Source organism: Vitis riparia, chromosome 9 (genome assembly GCF_004353265.1).
Source record: "Vitis riparia cultivar Riparia Gloire de Montpellier isolate 1030 chromosome 9, EGFV_Vit.rip_1.0, whole genome shotgun sequence".
Lineage (NCBI taxonomy): Eukaryota > Viridiplantae > Streptophyta > Magnoliopsida > Vitales > Vitaceae > Vitis > Vitis riparia.
The window spans coordinates 8,900,018-8,915,162 of record NC_048439.1 but is presented as its reverse complement, the minus strand read 5'-3'; the positions used below and the strand labels follow the sequence as shown (position 1 = coordinate 8,915,162).

At 28.3% G+C, this 15,145-nt stretch overlaps 1 protein-coding gene across 3 annotated transcripts in view; it reads right to left on the bottom strand.

Moving 5' to 3' along the window:
- The window catches only part of LOC117921537 (F-box/LRR-repeat protein 14-like), a 37,607-nt gene extending 33,423 nt beyond the window's left edge, over positions 1-4,184 (bottom strand). Inside the window, exons 1-4 of one of the 3 annotated variants that reach the window (XM_034839443.1) lie at positions 4,109-4,184; positions 1,917-2,149; positions 1,706-1,834; positions 1,379-1,586 (exon numbers count right to left, since the gene is read on the bottom strand). In XM_034839443.1, the coding sequence (XP_034695334.1) occupies positions 1,379-1,586; positions 1,706-1,834; positions 1,917-2,114 (535 nt within the window). In that variant the 5' untranslated portion in view covers positions 2,115-2,149; positions 4,109-4,184. Of the gene's footprint in view, positions 1-1,378; positions 1,587-1,705; positions 1,835-1,916; positions 2,150-2,877; positions 3,681-4,108 lie in introns of those variants that run through there. The other 2 variants (XM_034839442.1, XM_034839444.1) reach the window with 2 other exon arrangements.
- Positions 4,185-15,145: the final 10,961 nt, after the last annotated feature.

Genomic DNA, 15,145 nt, shown 5'->3' with positions numbered 1-15,145 from the left:
CATAAAAACCAAATATCATTATGAAACATAAGTGATGGAAATTTCTGGTGATTCTGGTGAATAGTGCACAATTGCTTACTACCTATTTAATTAACTGGATAAATGGAGAAAAATCTTTAAAATGTAGTGACTTACAGAAGAACAAAATGATACATGGTGTTTCCAGTAATAAGATGGTTCAAATACTAAATTAAATCGAGGAAAATTTAAACAAAAAATAAAGATTAATTACAAATAACGAAAAAAACTTAAAATAAAAATTACTATAATCAATGCTTTAACAATCATTATTGTAGCCAGCACAAGTAGATTTTGTCATATGATAAAAAAGTTGAAAGCTCGAAAAGTTGTTTCTATGAGTTGGTTAAAAAATTTCAAGCAAAAACTAACTTGATTCCTTTTTTACATAATTTCTATATAGCCACATGATTTGATTGACAAAAAAATCCCACAGAAATACCACTAGATTCAACTTTCTGTAACACTTAAAAGAAGGTTAAATATGTAACTGTAATAAAGATTAAAAAAATGCCAAATCAGAAGGAACAGCATGAAAAATACCTGGAAAAATAAATCCAGAACTTGGAAGATATCCAAAGCATCTTAACATATTGGATGCTCAAAAGAAGTTTAATCTTAAAATACATTTAGCCAGCAACAAATCGCATGTATTATAAAATGTGTAGTTCTCTATGGTCAGATTATCAGTCTGCAATATCTGCGTCTTCAATTACATATAGACCAAATCGACCCCAACAACATTACAATTATGAAAGAGAGAGAGAGAGAGCGCAATAATTCTGATGACCATACTCAAAATCAAAATGTTATAAGCACATACTCAAAAGGTCAGAAAGTAACTTTAATTCATAGGATGAATAAGTTTGAAATTTTGATTTCCCTCCAACATTTCCTAACTTCACCCCCATTTTATAACTTGAAGGCTTGGAAATGTAGATATTATTGGCATTCGCAGATATCATGGATCAGACAACAAAACATAGAAACCCATGCTTGTCCAAGTAGCTTGCCCCACAACAAGGCCTCAAAGGAACCTTATCTAGAACCTATCTAGGAAATTCACATGGACTCCGCATAAAACCAATTGAGAGCTGAATGCCATAATACCCCCAACCCTGAAACCAACCCAAACTCTCTTAGGCCTGGAATTTTTGCATGGATTTCTCTTGCCTCTCCATTTCACTTTTTAAAAAAAAAAAAACGTATAACTCCTTCACTTTTACTTGTTTCTCTCTCCAATGGTTATTAAAAAAATGGATAGACATTCTTATCAAAATATTTAAAAAGTAGTAAAAATAAAATGAGGGCATACTAGTTAAGAATACAAAAAGAGATTAAGACAACATTGAGAAAGTACCACTGATGTGTTTTAGCCCATGGTCTGAAATCTGATCACAATAATTAAAATTTAAGGCTTGGAGGTTTGTGCAATCTTTAAGATGAATCAGCCCGGAGTTCGTAATTTCTGAACCAGAGAGATCCACAGAAAGTAAAGATACCCCCTGTGAAGAGATGACATCCATCCAACTGTCATTCACTCCAGGGTATTCTCCCAAATAAATATCCTGTCAAAGCCAAGAGAAAACCTTAAGGGAATGGCTTACTGAGCATTAATAGCAAAATTAGAAACAAAACAGTTATCAATTTTGAAAGTCAACTTGATAAATTATTTACTGGGAGTTACCTGGAGAGCACAATCTTGAAAAGCTTTAAGGGAAACATCAGTTAGACACTGGGAAAACACCAATTCATTAAAGATCTGCTGGCTAATATCCCTTGGGAGCATAGAAAAAGTAGTATATTTATCTATGTCCTGTAACAGGAAGGAATCGAGAAGATCGGTCCATTTATCAGAAGCTGTCATATTGACAAAGCATGATAAGAAATTAAGATACCTCACGTATTTTATAAATGCACAATTCCATGAGGGAAGGGCATTGCCCTCTTCCCTGTAAAATATCTAAGGCGGGTCGAGAAATTGAGGTTCCCAACCACTTAGAACTCCCAATTCTGCAATACTTTCCAGAAACACCCCTTTGTAGACTGTCCTCATTGACCTGTGGATCTCTCTTCCTAGAACAAGCTCCCCCCATTGAGCAATGGCCTTGTAATCAATAATTGTAAAGTACTGTGCACAAAGAAGTAGCAAAATCCATTAGATCAGCAAAAGCAGGCATATGCATTTTTTTATGAACCCACAAGAATAAAATGAGAAAGTATAGCAAAAGAGGTATTTAGCACATATAATCATCCATACATAGTTGGAAAGGAAAAAAGAATTATTTGGAGAAAAGAAGTTTAATTTAAGACATTGCAACCATCTTTAGGGCTATAACCTCCCACAAACTTTCATGACAATTGACTCTATTCCCCCTCTCTAAGATTTTCCATCTCCTCAAAAAATAAACTTCTCTTCCTATCAAAAAGGAAAGAAAGCTGGAAAGAAAGGACAAGAGCAATAGAATTGTTATGACTAACACAGATACAACTTGCCCGATTAAGCAACCATAAAACCCCAGAATTACAAGTAACAATTGCCATGATGACATTTAAAATAAAAATAATAATAAAAACATGCATATATATATATATATATATAGATATGCCCAGTCACACATACACGCTCCTGCATGATACACACTAGTTAACCCACCATGAAGACAACAATAACTGCTGCTGCAGCTAGCAGATGTAGTGTGCATATTTTGACAATCATGAGTCTTTGTCAAACTAATAGGCATAAATCATGGTAAAATAAGAGTAAACAACCTTGAGCATCTAATTTACCCCAACATTATTCACAGAAAAACAGATTATCAGATGCAAATTTTTCAAGGATGCATTTTGAGTCCTTACCAGGGAGTCAAATCCATGACTCTCTGCAGTCTGCAACACTCCATGAAGATAAGAGAACTCCACAAAAATTCATATAAATGCCAAAGAAACTGAATGTAGGTTCAATAACTTTGATTCGCTAAATCAAGGAAGGATGGATGAACATATATCTGTTGCCCACCAATAACCTCAATGTCCTCACTGACTGAAGCAAGCTAACAGACTTATCATGTAATAAAATCATCTTTTAAAATTCAGATTCTGAGTTTTAAACTTGATTTTCAAGGATTGCTGTAAAAAAGCTACAACAATATCAGGCATTATTTATCATCAAGGGCGAATTATTCTCCAAAAAAACCAAGTATGGGAAATGTTTCCTCTAATCATCTTCTCATCCACCCTTTGAAGCCTTGATCCCATGGAAGCGTCATTTTCCCTTACGGAGGACACAGAGTTGATGCCCAGAAGTTCAAGTACAAGTCCATATTTTATAATTACTCAAGTTTTTCTATTTAAGTACTAGTAAACATTAAGAACCCAGGAACCATCAAACCACCTGCATTTAAAACCGCTGTTTGGGTTCTTTATTAGGTTCTTATTCCATAATCCCTGTTTGGTTTCTGAGAGAATATTCAAAATGATTTTAGAAAAAAAAAAAATGAAGTTCTATGTTTAATTTAAGCCATGCTCTTCCTTCACTCAGGTCGCCAATCATGAAAACTTGAGAGTATTCAATGATTTGGTTTCTTTTATTTATGCAGCATCCAAACAGAGAACAACCATGCATAAACAAAAAAAAAAAAAAAAAAGGAAACAATAGTTCCATCCAAAAAGAAGGAAATCAATCCAACATACTGCACTAGAACAGAATATAGTAGAAAAAAGAGGGGAAAAAAACAAAGAATTTCCCAAGAACAAATCACGCGATGAAACTTAGCAATCAGAGGAGCGACGATCGCCAAGTACCAACCCTTCATTTGGTTCCGGAGAAACATGGGAAAAAGATAAAAAAAAAAAATTAAAGAAAATTCCAAAGCTAACTTCCCACAAGAAACCCAAGAACCTCCCCTAAAAAAAAGCAAGCATGGCTCGAACAACTTTTCATTCCCTTTTCCGATTTTATTGAAATCAAAACAACACAAAACAAATTATTCAAAACCTCGTTTTTCTCCCCTTCTCCTCCATTTTCTCGCCAACCAAACAAAAACAACAAAAAAAAGGAAAAAAAATATATTTCCGATCAAAGAAATACCTCTCAAGGCTTCATCGGAAGAATTCAAGAGAGAGAAAGCGAAGAAAAAAATGAAAAACCAGAGAAGAGTGTAGAGAGGGAAGGAGAAAAGGACTCTATGTACCACTGCGAGGTGGCTGATGTCCGAGCCTGGGTCCGAACCGACAGATCCTCGCCACGTGGAGAATGGAATCAGCTTAAGAGTTAGGTGGGGTTGGAGAGATGAGATAGGAGCGGGAAGGTGGGCCCATAATCGGGTTCTTTTTCTTTGCTTTATCCATTAGTCGCTGGTGGGCCCACCACTCTGTGCTTGGGGAGATTATGCACGCTACGTTAAGTACAATTAAAATATCTGCTATGCCCACCTCAGCCCATTTCAATTTACTGAATTTCTTGTGAACGTTTAAAAATCAATTTTAATTATTAAATTTATCAATTATGCCCGACACTAATAGAATTATTATTATTATTATTAGTTAACTAAAAAAAAACTTTATTTTTTTATTTGAAATGCCTCAAACATATTAATTAAATTTCTATAATATCCATACAAACTGATATTACTTTCCATCAACCAAGCAAATACTTATTATAACTTCATTCAAAATAATTTTTCAAATATAGGAGGAACATTTATCGAGATTTATAACTTTTCTCAAACATAATACAAGAAATATATTCTAATTTAATTGAGTTTTTAAAATATATTATAATTATTCTATTTTTTAATATAAAAAATGTATCCAAAATATTAAATTTAATGGTGTTATAACTTAATTTGAAATGTCTAATAAGAGTCGGTTTGGCAATGTTTTTTAAAAGTCTTTTTAGTCCTAAAAATGCTTTAAAGTATTTTTAAGATAAAAAATAAGAATCCGTTTGATAGTAATTTTAAGAAGCGCTTTTAATATTTATAATACTTGAAAAATTTTATAATTAAAATGTTAAAAATGCTATAAATACTTTTTAAAATCACTTCCAAATGTACTTTAATTGATTGGGAATATTCTGAAAAACACTTTTAATTTTTTTTTTAAACATTTGAAGTGTTTTTTAGAGAAGCATTTGGGGGTGTTTATTTAAAAATAAAAATAAACAAAAATAATAATAAAATAAACATATAAAAAAATGCTTCAAAAAATTTTATATATTCCTAAAATACATTTTCCTGCTATCATCGGTTTCTCTTTCACTTTTTGCTTCCTTCTCACTCTCCTCTTCTTCTTTCACTTTCTTTTCATAAAAATAATTATTTTTTAGTTTTTTAACAATATAAATGCTTATATTTTTGTTTGTAATAAAAGTTTTTGGTTTATTATAATTTTTTTAGTAATAAATCTCATTTTTAGTTATTTTTTATTATTAAAAGCATTTTTTTACTTATGTAATATATCATCAAAAACATTATTATAACCGCTTTTTCAAATTCTCATAAAAAAAATTTTCATAGAAATGTTGTAGAAGAAAATACATATAATAAAAATACTTTCGATAAAAAAGCACTGTCAAATGGGTTTTAAGTGATGTTGGATTGTTTCTCCGATGAGATGCTATACGATTTTGTCTTTAATTTTATATCATACACTAGGCTTTTGGATTCTTTCAATGATATAAAGTTATTTTTTTATTTTTAAAATTTAGGAGTAATCTTTGAAAGCAAGGCCTAATGGTTAGACGAATCAATTATGCTTTCCCTATGCACTCAATAAAAGCTCACGTCTAGTGATAGTGGAATAATTTAAAATTGAATTAGACCACTAAGAAAGTTTCAAATGATCAAAATGTTGAATGAAGGAGCAACTATAAATAATTCAAATGATCAAAATTGAATTAGCTAGCGTGATCATAATTGAAATTTGAAGAAAATTTGGGGTATGCTTAGGAATTTTTTAGAACTAATTTATTTGAAAAAAAAAATGTCAAAACATTTTTTATTATCATTGTTCATCAAACAAGTTCCTAAGAATTGATTTAAAAATAGACTATTTTATAGAAATATATTTGAATTATTTTTCATTAATTTCACTTATTTTATATGAATTATTTAAAAAATTATACTACTGCATTAAATGATTGAAGATAAAATATTATAAATAAAAGTTATTTTCAATATTACATCTTCTCGAACAAACTTTTATTTTTTAAGAATCCTATAATTGTATTATAAAAATATTAAAATAAATTGTTAAATTGTTTTTTGAGAATTGTTTTAAACAATGCTTTTAGATAAACTTTTAACGCCTTAGTTAGTGTTTTTTTAAAATAATTATGAAAAACAGTTTTTCAAAATTGTTCTTTTATATTTTGTAAAAATAAATTCTATTTGAAAAGTCTAAAATATTATTAACATATTTTTAATGTTTTTAAATATATTTTAAAAATAATTTTTATATCTAGTGTTTTATTTTTAATTATTTTACATGTTTGTATAATTATTTTTTAAAATAACCATCATAAAATAAGTGAAAAAAAAAACTAAAATATGTTATTTAAAAATATATTATTTTATGTTCTTAAAAACAAAAAATAGAAAATAATTTTTGGTTGTCAAACATATTTTTCTGGATTTTTTGTTTTAGATAATATAAAACTTTTCTTTAAAATAATTATCGCTCCTTATTATTTGCCCTGTTTTACAATTATTATCGAATTTTTTGTTTCATAAAACAAAAAAAAAAAATAGAAAAATACATTTGACAACCACAAAATTATTTTCTATTTTTGTTTTTAAGAACAAAAAATAAGTTATTTTCAGATAACATTTTTTAAGTTGTTATCAGTTGTTTTTACTTGCTTTTTTTAAAGTTGCTTTAAAAAATAATTAGACAAACATGTATAATGATAAAAATAAAAATTTAGACAAAAAAAATTATTTTTACATTTTATTTAAAATATTAAAAATAAGTTAAAAACATTTCAGTTCCCAAACAGACTTTTATTTTATAAAATATTATAGAATAACTTTCAAAAACTATTTTTGAAAACTATTTTAAAAATCATTTATCAAAATTTTGTTTATCTGACAAGTTTTAAGTAAGTTTCGGGCCAACTTCGAACTTGAATCAAAATAGTAGTTAAAAATCCTGAAATTAATAGTGTCCCATTATTTAATGTTTGGTACCAGCAAATTTTTGGATCCAACAAACTATTTTTAAGCTCAATCATTACCATAGTTGTATGATTATGGTTGATAATGTCTCCCCATGCTTTGGGTAAAAGGAATTCAATGGCAGTAAAAGATAAGTAATTATTAGACATCTATACCAAATTGTTAACTAATGAAAGGTCATTTTAGCAGATCAAACACACACACCCACATCTCTTTAACGCATCTATCACCGACTCAATGATTAACGAATTGATGTAAATTTTTTAATTTTTTTTTTTTTAAAGAAAAAATAGTAGGAGGTAAAGACAAAAGACTTGCCTTAAAAAGGAGGGGAAATTAAATTAAAGAAAAGGGGAGAGATCAACGAACACATCCCAAGTACTCTACTGGGACGAGGGAGAGAGTGGTAAACTACACCCCGGGTTATCAAGTTCACAAATTCCTAAAGAAGTTCATGAGGAGTATCTGCACTCCTTAAAAGGAATTTTGAAATATCCTCGATGTTTTTTAAAATAGTTCTAAAAAATATTTTTTTAGAATAATTTTTAAAAATTATTATTATTATTATTATTTTCTGTTTTGTTAGATGAAAATGTGTTTAAAAACTTGAAGATTATGTTTAATTCCTGGAAAATGTAAGAGAAATAAAATAGTGAGAAAAAGTCAAAGAAAAAAAAAGTCAAAGAAAATTTTAAAAATAAAATAAAATCAATAAATTATTTTATATGTTACGTAAAACTCATTTCACTTTTTTTTTTACCTATATAAAGATTGTGTAGATTTCCAACTAATTTTAATTATATTTGATTTTCTTTTGTATTTTTTTACATTGAAATAAATATAAGAAAATCATTTTTTCTAACATTTTTTTTATTTTCTTTGTACTTTCCGGAACCAAACATAACTGAAATGTTCCTAACCTATTTTATATGTTTTTCAATGCATTTTAAAGATAAATTTTACTTTATTTTTAATCATTATATATATTTGTATAATTATTCATTAAAATAATTTTCATAAAATGAGTGAAAACAAATAAAAATAATTAACAATATTATTTGAAAACATCTTATTTTTTTGCTTTTAAAAACAAGAAATTGTTTATTATTGTGTTTTATTTTTTTATTTTTAACATCAGAATACTACTTAAAAACCAATTGTCAAACAATAACTTAATCATCCTAAACTTCCAATTATACCAGTTTTTGGTATCACCACTTAACCTCCTTATGTACCTCTTTGTGCTTTTATTGACTGTTTTGAAGTTACTTTATTTATTAATTAGCTAATTATTATTATTATTATTAATACTACTATTATTGTGATATTAGTATTATTATATTTATTTTATTATTAATTATACCTATTATTAGAATCATTGTTGGCATTATTATTAATACTATTAATATTATATTAATAATATTATTCTTATTATCATGATGATTATTTTATTATTATATTATATTATAAGTCATCATAGTTTTATTGTATTTGTCTTATATGTTGAGTGGCTTCGTTTCATATATGATTTTTATAAAACTACTAAATGTCTTCATAAGAAAATCTTAAAAAAATACTATTCAAACTCACTTATAAACGTTGGCTTGTAATAGAAAACCAATGTTTAGCCCTATTGTAAGGCATTTAACTTTTAAACTATTTGCCTCATATATCTAATATATTTTTGTCACATCCATATCTTATAATAAGTCACAAAGATGTCTTATTATACTATATTAGCCGGTGTTTTAAGTCATTGTAGTTTTAGTGCATTTGTTTTGTATGTTAAATGTGTTCATGTCGATGTCATATATGATTTGTACAAGAAACTTAAAAGAGTGGTGACTTCTAAAGTCGGTCATTGGAGGTTGGTTGCAAGAGCCACACACAAATGTTGACTTATGGTATCATATAGCTTATGTTTTAAGCTACAATAATTTAGTGTATTATGTTCATACATTCAATGTAGGGATTAGGATAAAGAGAAAAAGAAAAGAAAAAAAAATGAAATATATATAAGATCCATAGAATAGCATAATATAGCTATTTTTCAAATCAATAATCTTTTTATAGGATACAATGAACATACTTAGATTTAGATGTTTTCAAACCTTTTTCCAAGCCAATGTAAAGTAACTTTATTATCTTAGAGTCTTTCATCTTATGGTTCTTTCTTCAAATTTAGGCATAAGAGAAGTATGGACTTCTCTTCCTTGATGGGATGGTGGCTAAGGTTTCTCCATAGAGTATGGGAGTTCACAAGACTATTTATATGGGCTTAAGTGATTAGTGCATGTCATATGGGCTTAAGTCACTTAATTCAGCCCACTTATTTTTATCTAATTATCTGACCTAATTGATGGACTCTAATTAATTAGCTCAAGTGGAAATCATAAGCTACTTGATTATAAACACTTGTGCAACCTTATACTTATGCAAAAACACTTATGTTTTTATGCTTATGTACACTTATAATAATAATAAATAAATAAACTCAAACCAATAGAAAAATATTGTTTTCTCATAATCAAATTTTGGAAACTCAACGCTCCACTAAAGATGATCGATTGCGCTTTGGTATCCTACAACGTTAAATTAAGATACAAGCAATTAATTAATTTCTTGAGCTGATGACCTACTGTTAATTGGATACAATTTCTCCACGACACCAATGTTTTACAATGCAACAAGGCAATGACTATCAATTTTTTAGGATTACATCTCCAATATTTAAGTCTCAAATCCACATATGTCATGATCAACTTGACAACTAACCTACTATTGTTCACAAAGAATATATGTTAAATTCATTCGAAGGAATTATTGTGGTCATAGATTTCATGATCATAAATGCTTAGAATCACGTAAAGGACATACTACCTAGTGAAGGTTGCATGGTTGAATTATCATAGAATTTATGGAGCCTTGTGTGGTTGTTAATGGATACCTTGGAGATGGAAAAATTCAAGTGGAATGAAGGAGATGCAGCCGTATTGATGTTTGTCCTTAGTGGAGAAAGTATGTTGAGTTGTTAATGGTGAGAAATGGTTGAATTGTGGAGAGTTTAGTAGAGATAAATTTCAGCTGTGACGGAGGATTAAAATAGTGGAGAGATTCAACCAATGTAAGCTATAATGAAGCTTTGATCAAGGGAAGAGATGGTTGCCACTTTGTGCGTATTGGTGCCTTGATTTAATGGAAAGGCTTTCGTCCATTTTCCGCTGTGATAATGCTTTGATTTCAATGGAGAATTTGCATTGGAGAAGACCTCTAGAAAGACGGCATTGGGAGGTTTTGAAAAAGCCAAAAAGGAAAAGAGGCTGCCAGCTATTTGAAAGGGGGATCAATGAAGTTTTTTAGTGGGTATCACAGGTGAATTATATTTAGGAAGAGGCTCTTGGAAAAAATTTTATATGGGCTAACATTAATTGAATAATTTGTATTTGCAAAAACGGGTTAATAGATAGTCTATTATATAATGAGCCCAATTAACTAGTGATCACATTTTGGATTGGGTTTTGCATATTTTGAGTAGAAGCTCAGTTGAATGGCAAGTGTAGACTATAAGTCTCATTGAAGCCTATTATAGGAGGGCCAATGAGAACCCAATTTGAGTTATGCTAAGTCCTCTCTCTAATTTAGATAAAAAAAGTTTTTCTGTTTTCCCATTGAGTCATCATAACTGTTATCAAGATCATAGAGAGGAAGACTTTGGTTGCAACAATCAATCACGGTTTTTTATGATGATTCAAATAGATATGTTATTTATAGTGATTTCCTATTGTTAATATCATTTAATCATGTATGATTAATCTATGTGATTATATAAATATTTTACAAAAGCGCCACCAGAATTTTGGAGAGGGGCTCAGGTTGAATTACTTTGGAAAGAAAAGCGCAGGCCACACAAAAACACATAGACGGAGGGGAAGGATTGCATGGAGGCATAAAGAGGGGGGGAGTAAGCCTAAGTGCACCGTGAGCAAAAAAAGAGGATTTCCAATTTTATTTTATTTTTTTGAGTCAACACGCACATAACGACCACTGATCGAAGGAAATCAATCCACCATGCTACCACTTTGGATGGACACTTGAAGCGCACACACCATTCACACAAAGGGGATACACCACAGAGTCCACCTTGAATGAAAGAGATACACTACTGCAATTTGAGAAGATGAGACCATTCAACACGCTGCCATTCTAAAAGTCCACTATCTGGAAATTTCACATCGTTGCATCTAAGTGGATTTCCACAGCCATCTCATGCTAAAAGAGAGGAGACATCAACCACGAATTTTTTTTTTCTACACAGCCAGCACACATTTAATGTCCACGGGCAGGAATTCGGAGTTGAAATCTACGCAGCCGACATCCATACAAGGCAGCACGCAACCAAGGCACATACCCTCAATGAGGTCATGAGTCTTGATTTTTAATTTTTGTTTAAAAAGTTGGAATTTTTCTTTGAGTTTATGATTCATTTGTTTTGGTTCGAAAAGTTAGGTTTAGTTTTTGTTGCAATTCATTAGACTAGTTTGATTTTGTTTTGAGTTAGATTTGATCCATCTTACTCTTATAATTTTAAAATTATTAATTCATTAGTATAAGTGATCCATAGTGGTAAAGTTCGTGATTTTTATTTATTTATTATCATTTTAGTTTCTGAGCTTTTAGAATTTAAGTTGATTAGTCCAATGGGTCCCTTGTCATTATTTTCATGTTCTAAGCTTGTTAATTTTAACTCTTGGTTGATCCACGTTTATTTCATATGTTTTAGAATTCTACATGTTTGTGCTACTATATTCCACATTATGATAATTACATGTTTAGGTGTTCGATTGATCTTAGATTAGTTTATGTTTGTTTATCTCAATTTATGTGTTTGATTTATCCTTGTTAATTCTCGATTAATATCTTGTTAGTTTTATTTGATCTAAAATCGTTTGGTTTATTGCTTTGGTGGTTGTTTATTAAATTGGATTTTCAAAGGCTCTCGAAGATAATAAAAATTGACCTCCTCTACTCTCACCATATTAGTTTGATTGGTTGTCAAAATTTTCAATTTGTAATTTTATTTTCCTTAGATTTGTTTGTGTTTGATCTTTATGTTTTGTTTGTAAAAAATTTCTTCTTTTTTTTTTTTTCAATAAAAATAAACTTTTTCCCAAAATATTCCTCATGAATGTCATTCAAAAACTCACTTAGGGTCCTTTGAATCAAAAATCATAAACTCGATCTTCAAAAATTCATTTCAAAATAATGATTGACCAATTAAAAAATAGATGCAAAATCTTTAGATTTTTGCAATGCAAACAATCCAAAATTCATGTGAATTCCAACCACATTTTTTATTTTAACCAATTTTTTTATATATATTTTTATCATTTATCTTAATATATATTTGACAAGCTACTTTAACCATGTGTTATGGTACTAATGCGATGTGTTCTAAATAATAAAATATAATATGTTTTTTATTGCGAGTACACACTTTCAAAATTTATATATTTACATCATGTATATTGTTTTCTTAGAAAAAGAAAAAAAAAAGAGCATAACCAATATGTTTATTATTATTTCTTTTTATCATTTTAAAAAAAATATCTTTTACAAGTTTTGAATGATTTCCGTCCAATCAATAATTTTTTTTAGGTTATTTAATTAAAATGATAATTAAAAACTTAATTTTGGAAATTTAACAATTCATTCATTTTTTTTATCTCATTTTGACAAAAATGTCCTTATTGTTATCTTGTAAAAATAATAATTTCTTTTAAAATATATTGTAAATACTTAAAATAGTTAATGACATTATTATTATTATTGTTATTATTATTATTTTTGGATTTTCTTTGGATCTGTTGGGATGTTTTTGAAAAATCCAATCACCAATATTTTATCAATTTTCAATATATTGATTCTTGATTGTGGTTTAATGTGGACAGGAGCTAGAGACTTTTGCCAGGGGGCATTGAAGAAAAATATTATATATAACCATCATTCATAAATTGTAAGGTAATTAATGGTATTTTATATTATTATTAAATAATTTTAAATATTAATTATGGAAAATGTATCAAGTTAAACAACCATCGAACTAAAAACACTTTAAAAAAAGTTTTAAAAGAAATTTTCAAGAGAATTAAAAAATAGAAAGAAAAATCATTAGAAATTTTTAATCATTTCGTAACAAATACATTTAAATTATTTTAAAGAATTCAATAATTTTTGTTATAGATATTTTTTAAAATGAAAGAGGTGTGTCCTTTAAGGTCTTATTCTCTTAGAACTTGATCTCATTCATTTATACCTTGATTTCATTTTTTATACTTACATCAAAAAGCCTAGATTTTTTTATGTACTTTCAAAAGTCTGAGATTAAGATTTCAATAGATACCCGATCAATACTTTTATTTTTATTTTTTCCTTTTTAAAATAACTAAATATAAGATAGTTGAAGGTAAAGTATTCTTTTTAAATTCATGTTTCATATTATAAATATTGAAACACAAGTAGCTTAATGGTTATATTTTGATGGACTTATATCATATTCTTACTTCCAAGTAACCCGTCAGGGTAACCTAGTTGGTTAGGGCGAATATTAGAAAATGTGATTTCAGTAAATGACACATGGTTCTCGGTTCCAAACTTATTACTGATGATTAGGGTCCCATGGAAAGTCGTAAGGGCTTGGCCATGATTTCGGTTATTAAAAGAAAAAAAAAATCTTACTTTCAAATAAAAATATAAATAGTTAATAAAAACTAAATAAATATTATTTTTTATGATTTAGTTAAACCAACCATAAAAATAAGTATAAAAAGAAAAAAATATTGAATCAATGAGAAAAAATAAGTATGAATAATATTAAATAATATATCATTATCTTTTTGGTAATATTATTTAATCACATTTATTAAAAAACTTTTTACACGTAAGGAAATATTTTTATAGAAAATTGAGTGGGCATGTCATGTGGCCTCCATGAGCCTTGGCTGGCTCCGCGAGTGGATGTAGGTGTAGGAGACTCTGAACATCAGAAGTGTGGGCACAGAGGATAAATAATCTCACTCTTTTCTTTTACATACTTTATGTTCTTTGTAAGCAGATCAAAGATGGATGAATATACATGTCGTAGGTATCATGATCTAAATTATTAATAGATATGCCATACAGCAACTCTTCTCATTTTTATTGCCTCACAATACAAAATGCAACAACTTGAAAGTGATTTCCTAATGTTTGCTCAAGGTAAGAATTGTCTTGTCCGATATAACTAGCTTTATTTATTTATTTATTTATTTTAGAGAATAAGAGAAATAATAAAGCAATATTATTTGATGATAATTTAGAATGTTATTTAAACTCCCATGAAAGTGTTGTCATTATGCATATACAATTTTTAAAAGGGATAACCGATTAAAATTGATGAAATTTTCTCCACTTTGAAAAACTATTCACTTTTTTTCAACCTAAAAAATACCAATTCTTGACAAAAATGTCCTCATATTTTTTCTTATAAAAGTAACCATTTCTTTTAAAATACATATGTAAATAATGAAAATGTTAAAGGTTATTTATGTAAAAAAATAAGTTACTCTTCAAGTTCAAAAATGAAAAAAATTAGTTTTATAAATTTGAGATGTTTTCATCGTTTTTAATCAATTAATCCCTTTTAAAATAAGCATAACGTGATGACGATCAAACATCTGTATAAAATATTTGTATATCATGATTATAACTCGAAATAGTCGTGTTAACATTTATTTCAAAAAATATTTTCAATTATAAGATGTTATGGACAAAACCAATAAGGATATGACACGTGGAAAAACTTGTTAGCTATATATAAAAAACGAATCTTGGAAAAGAAAAGTGATCTCAGCATATTTATAATTTTCTCGCTGATTAAAATTTGTTTTTTTTTTAATCATGTCAAATCGTTC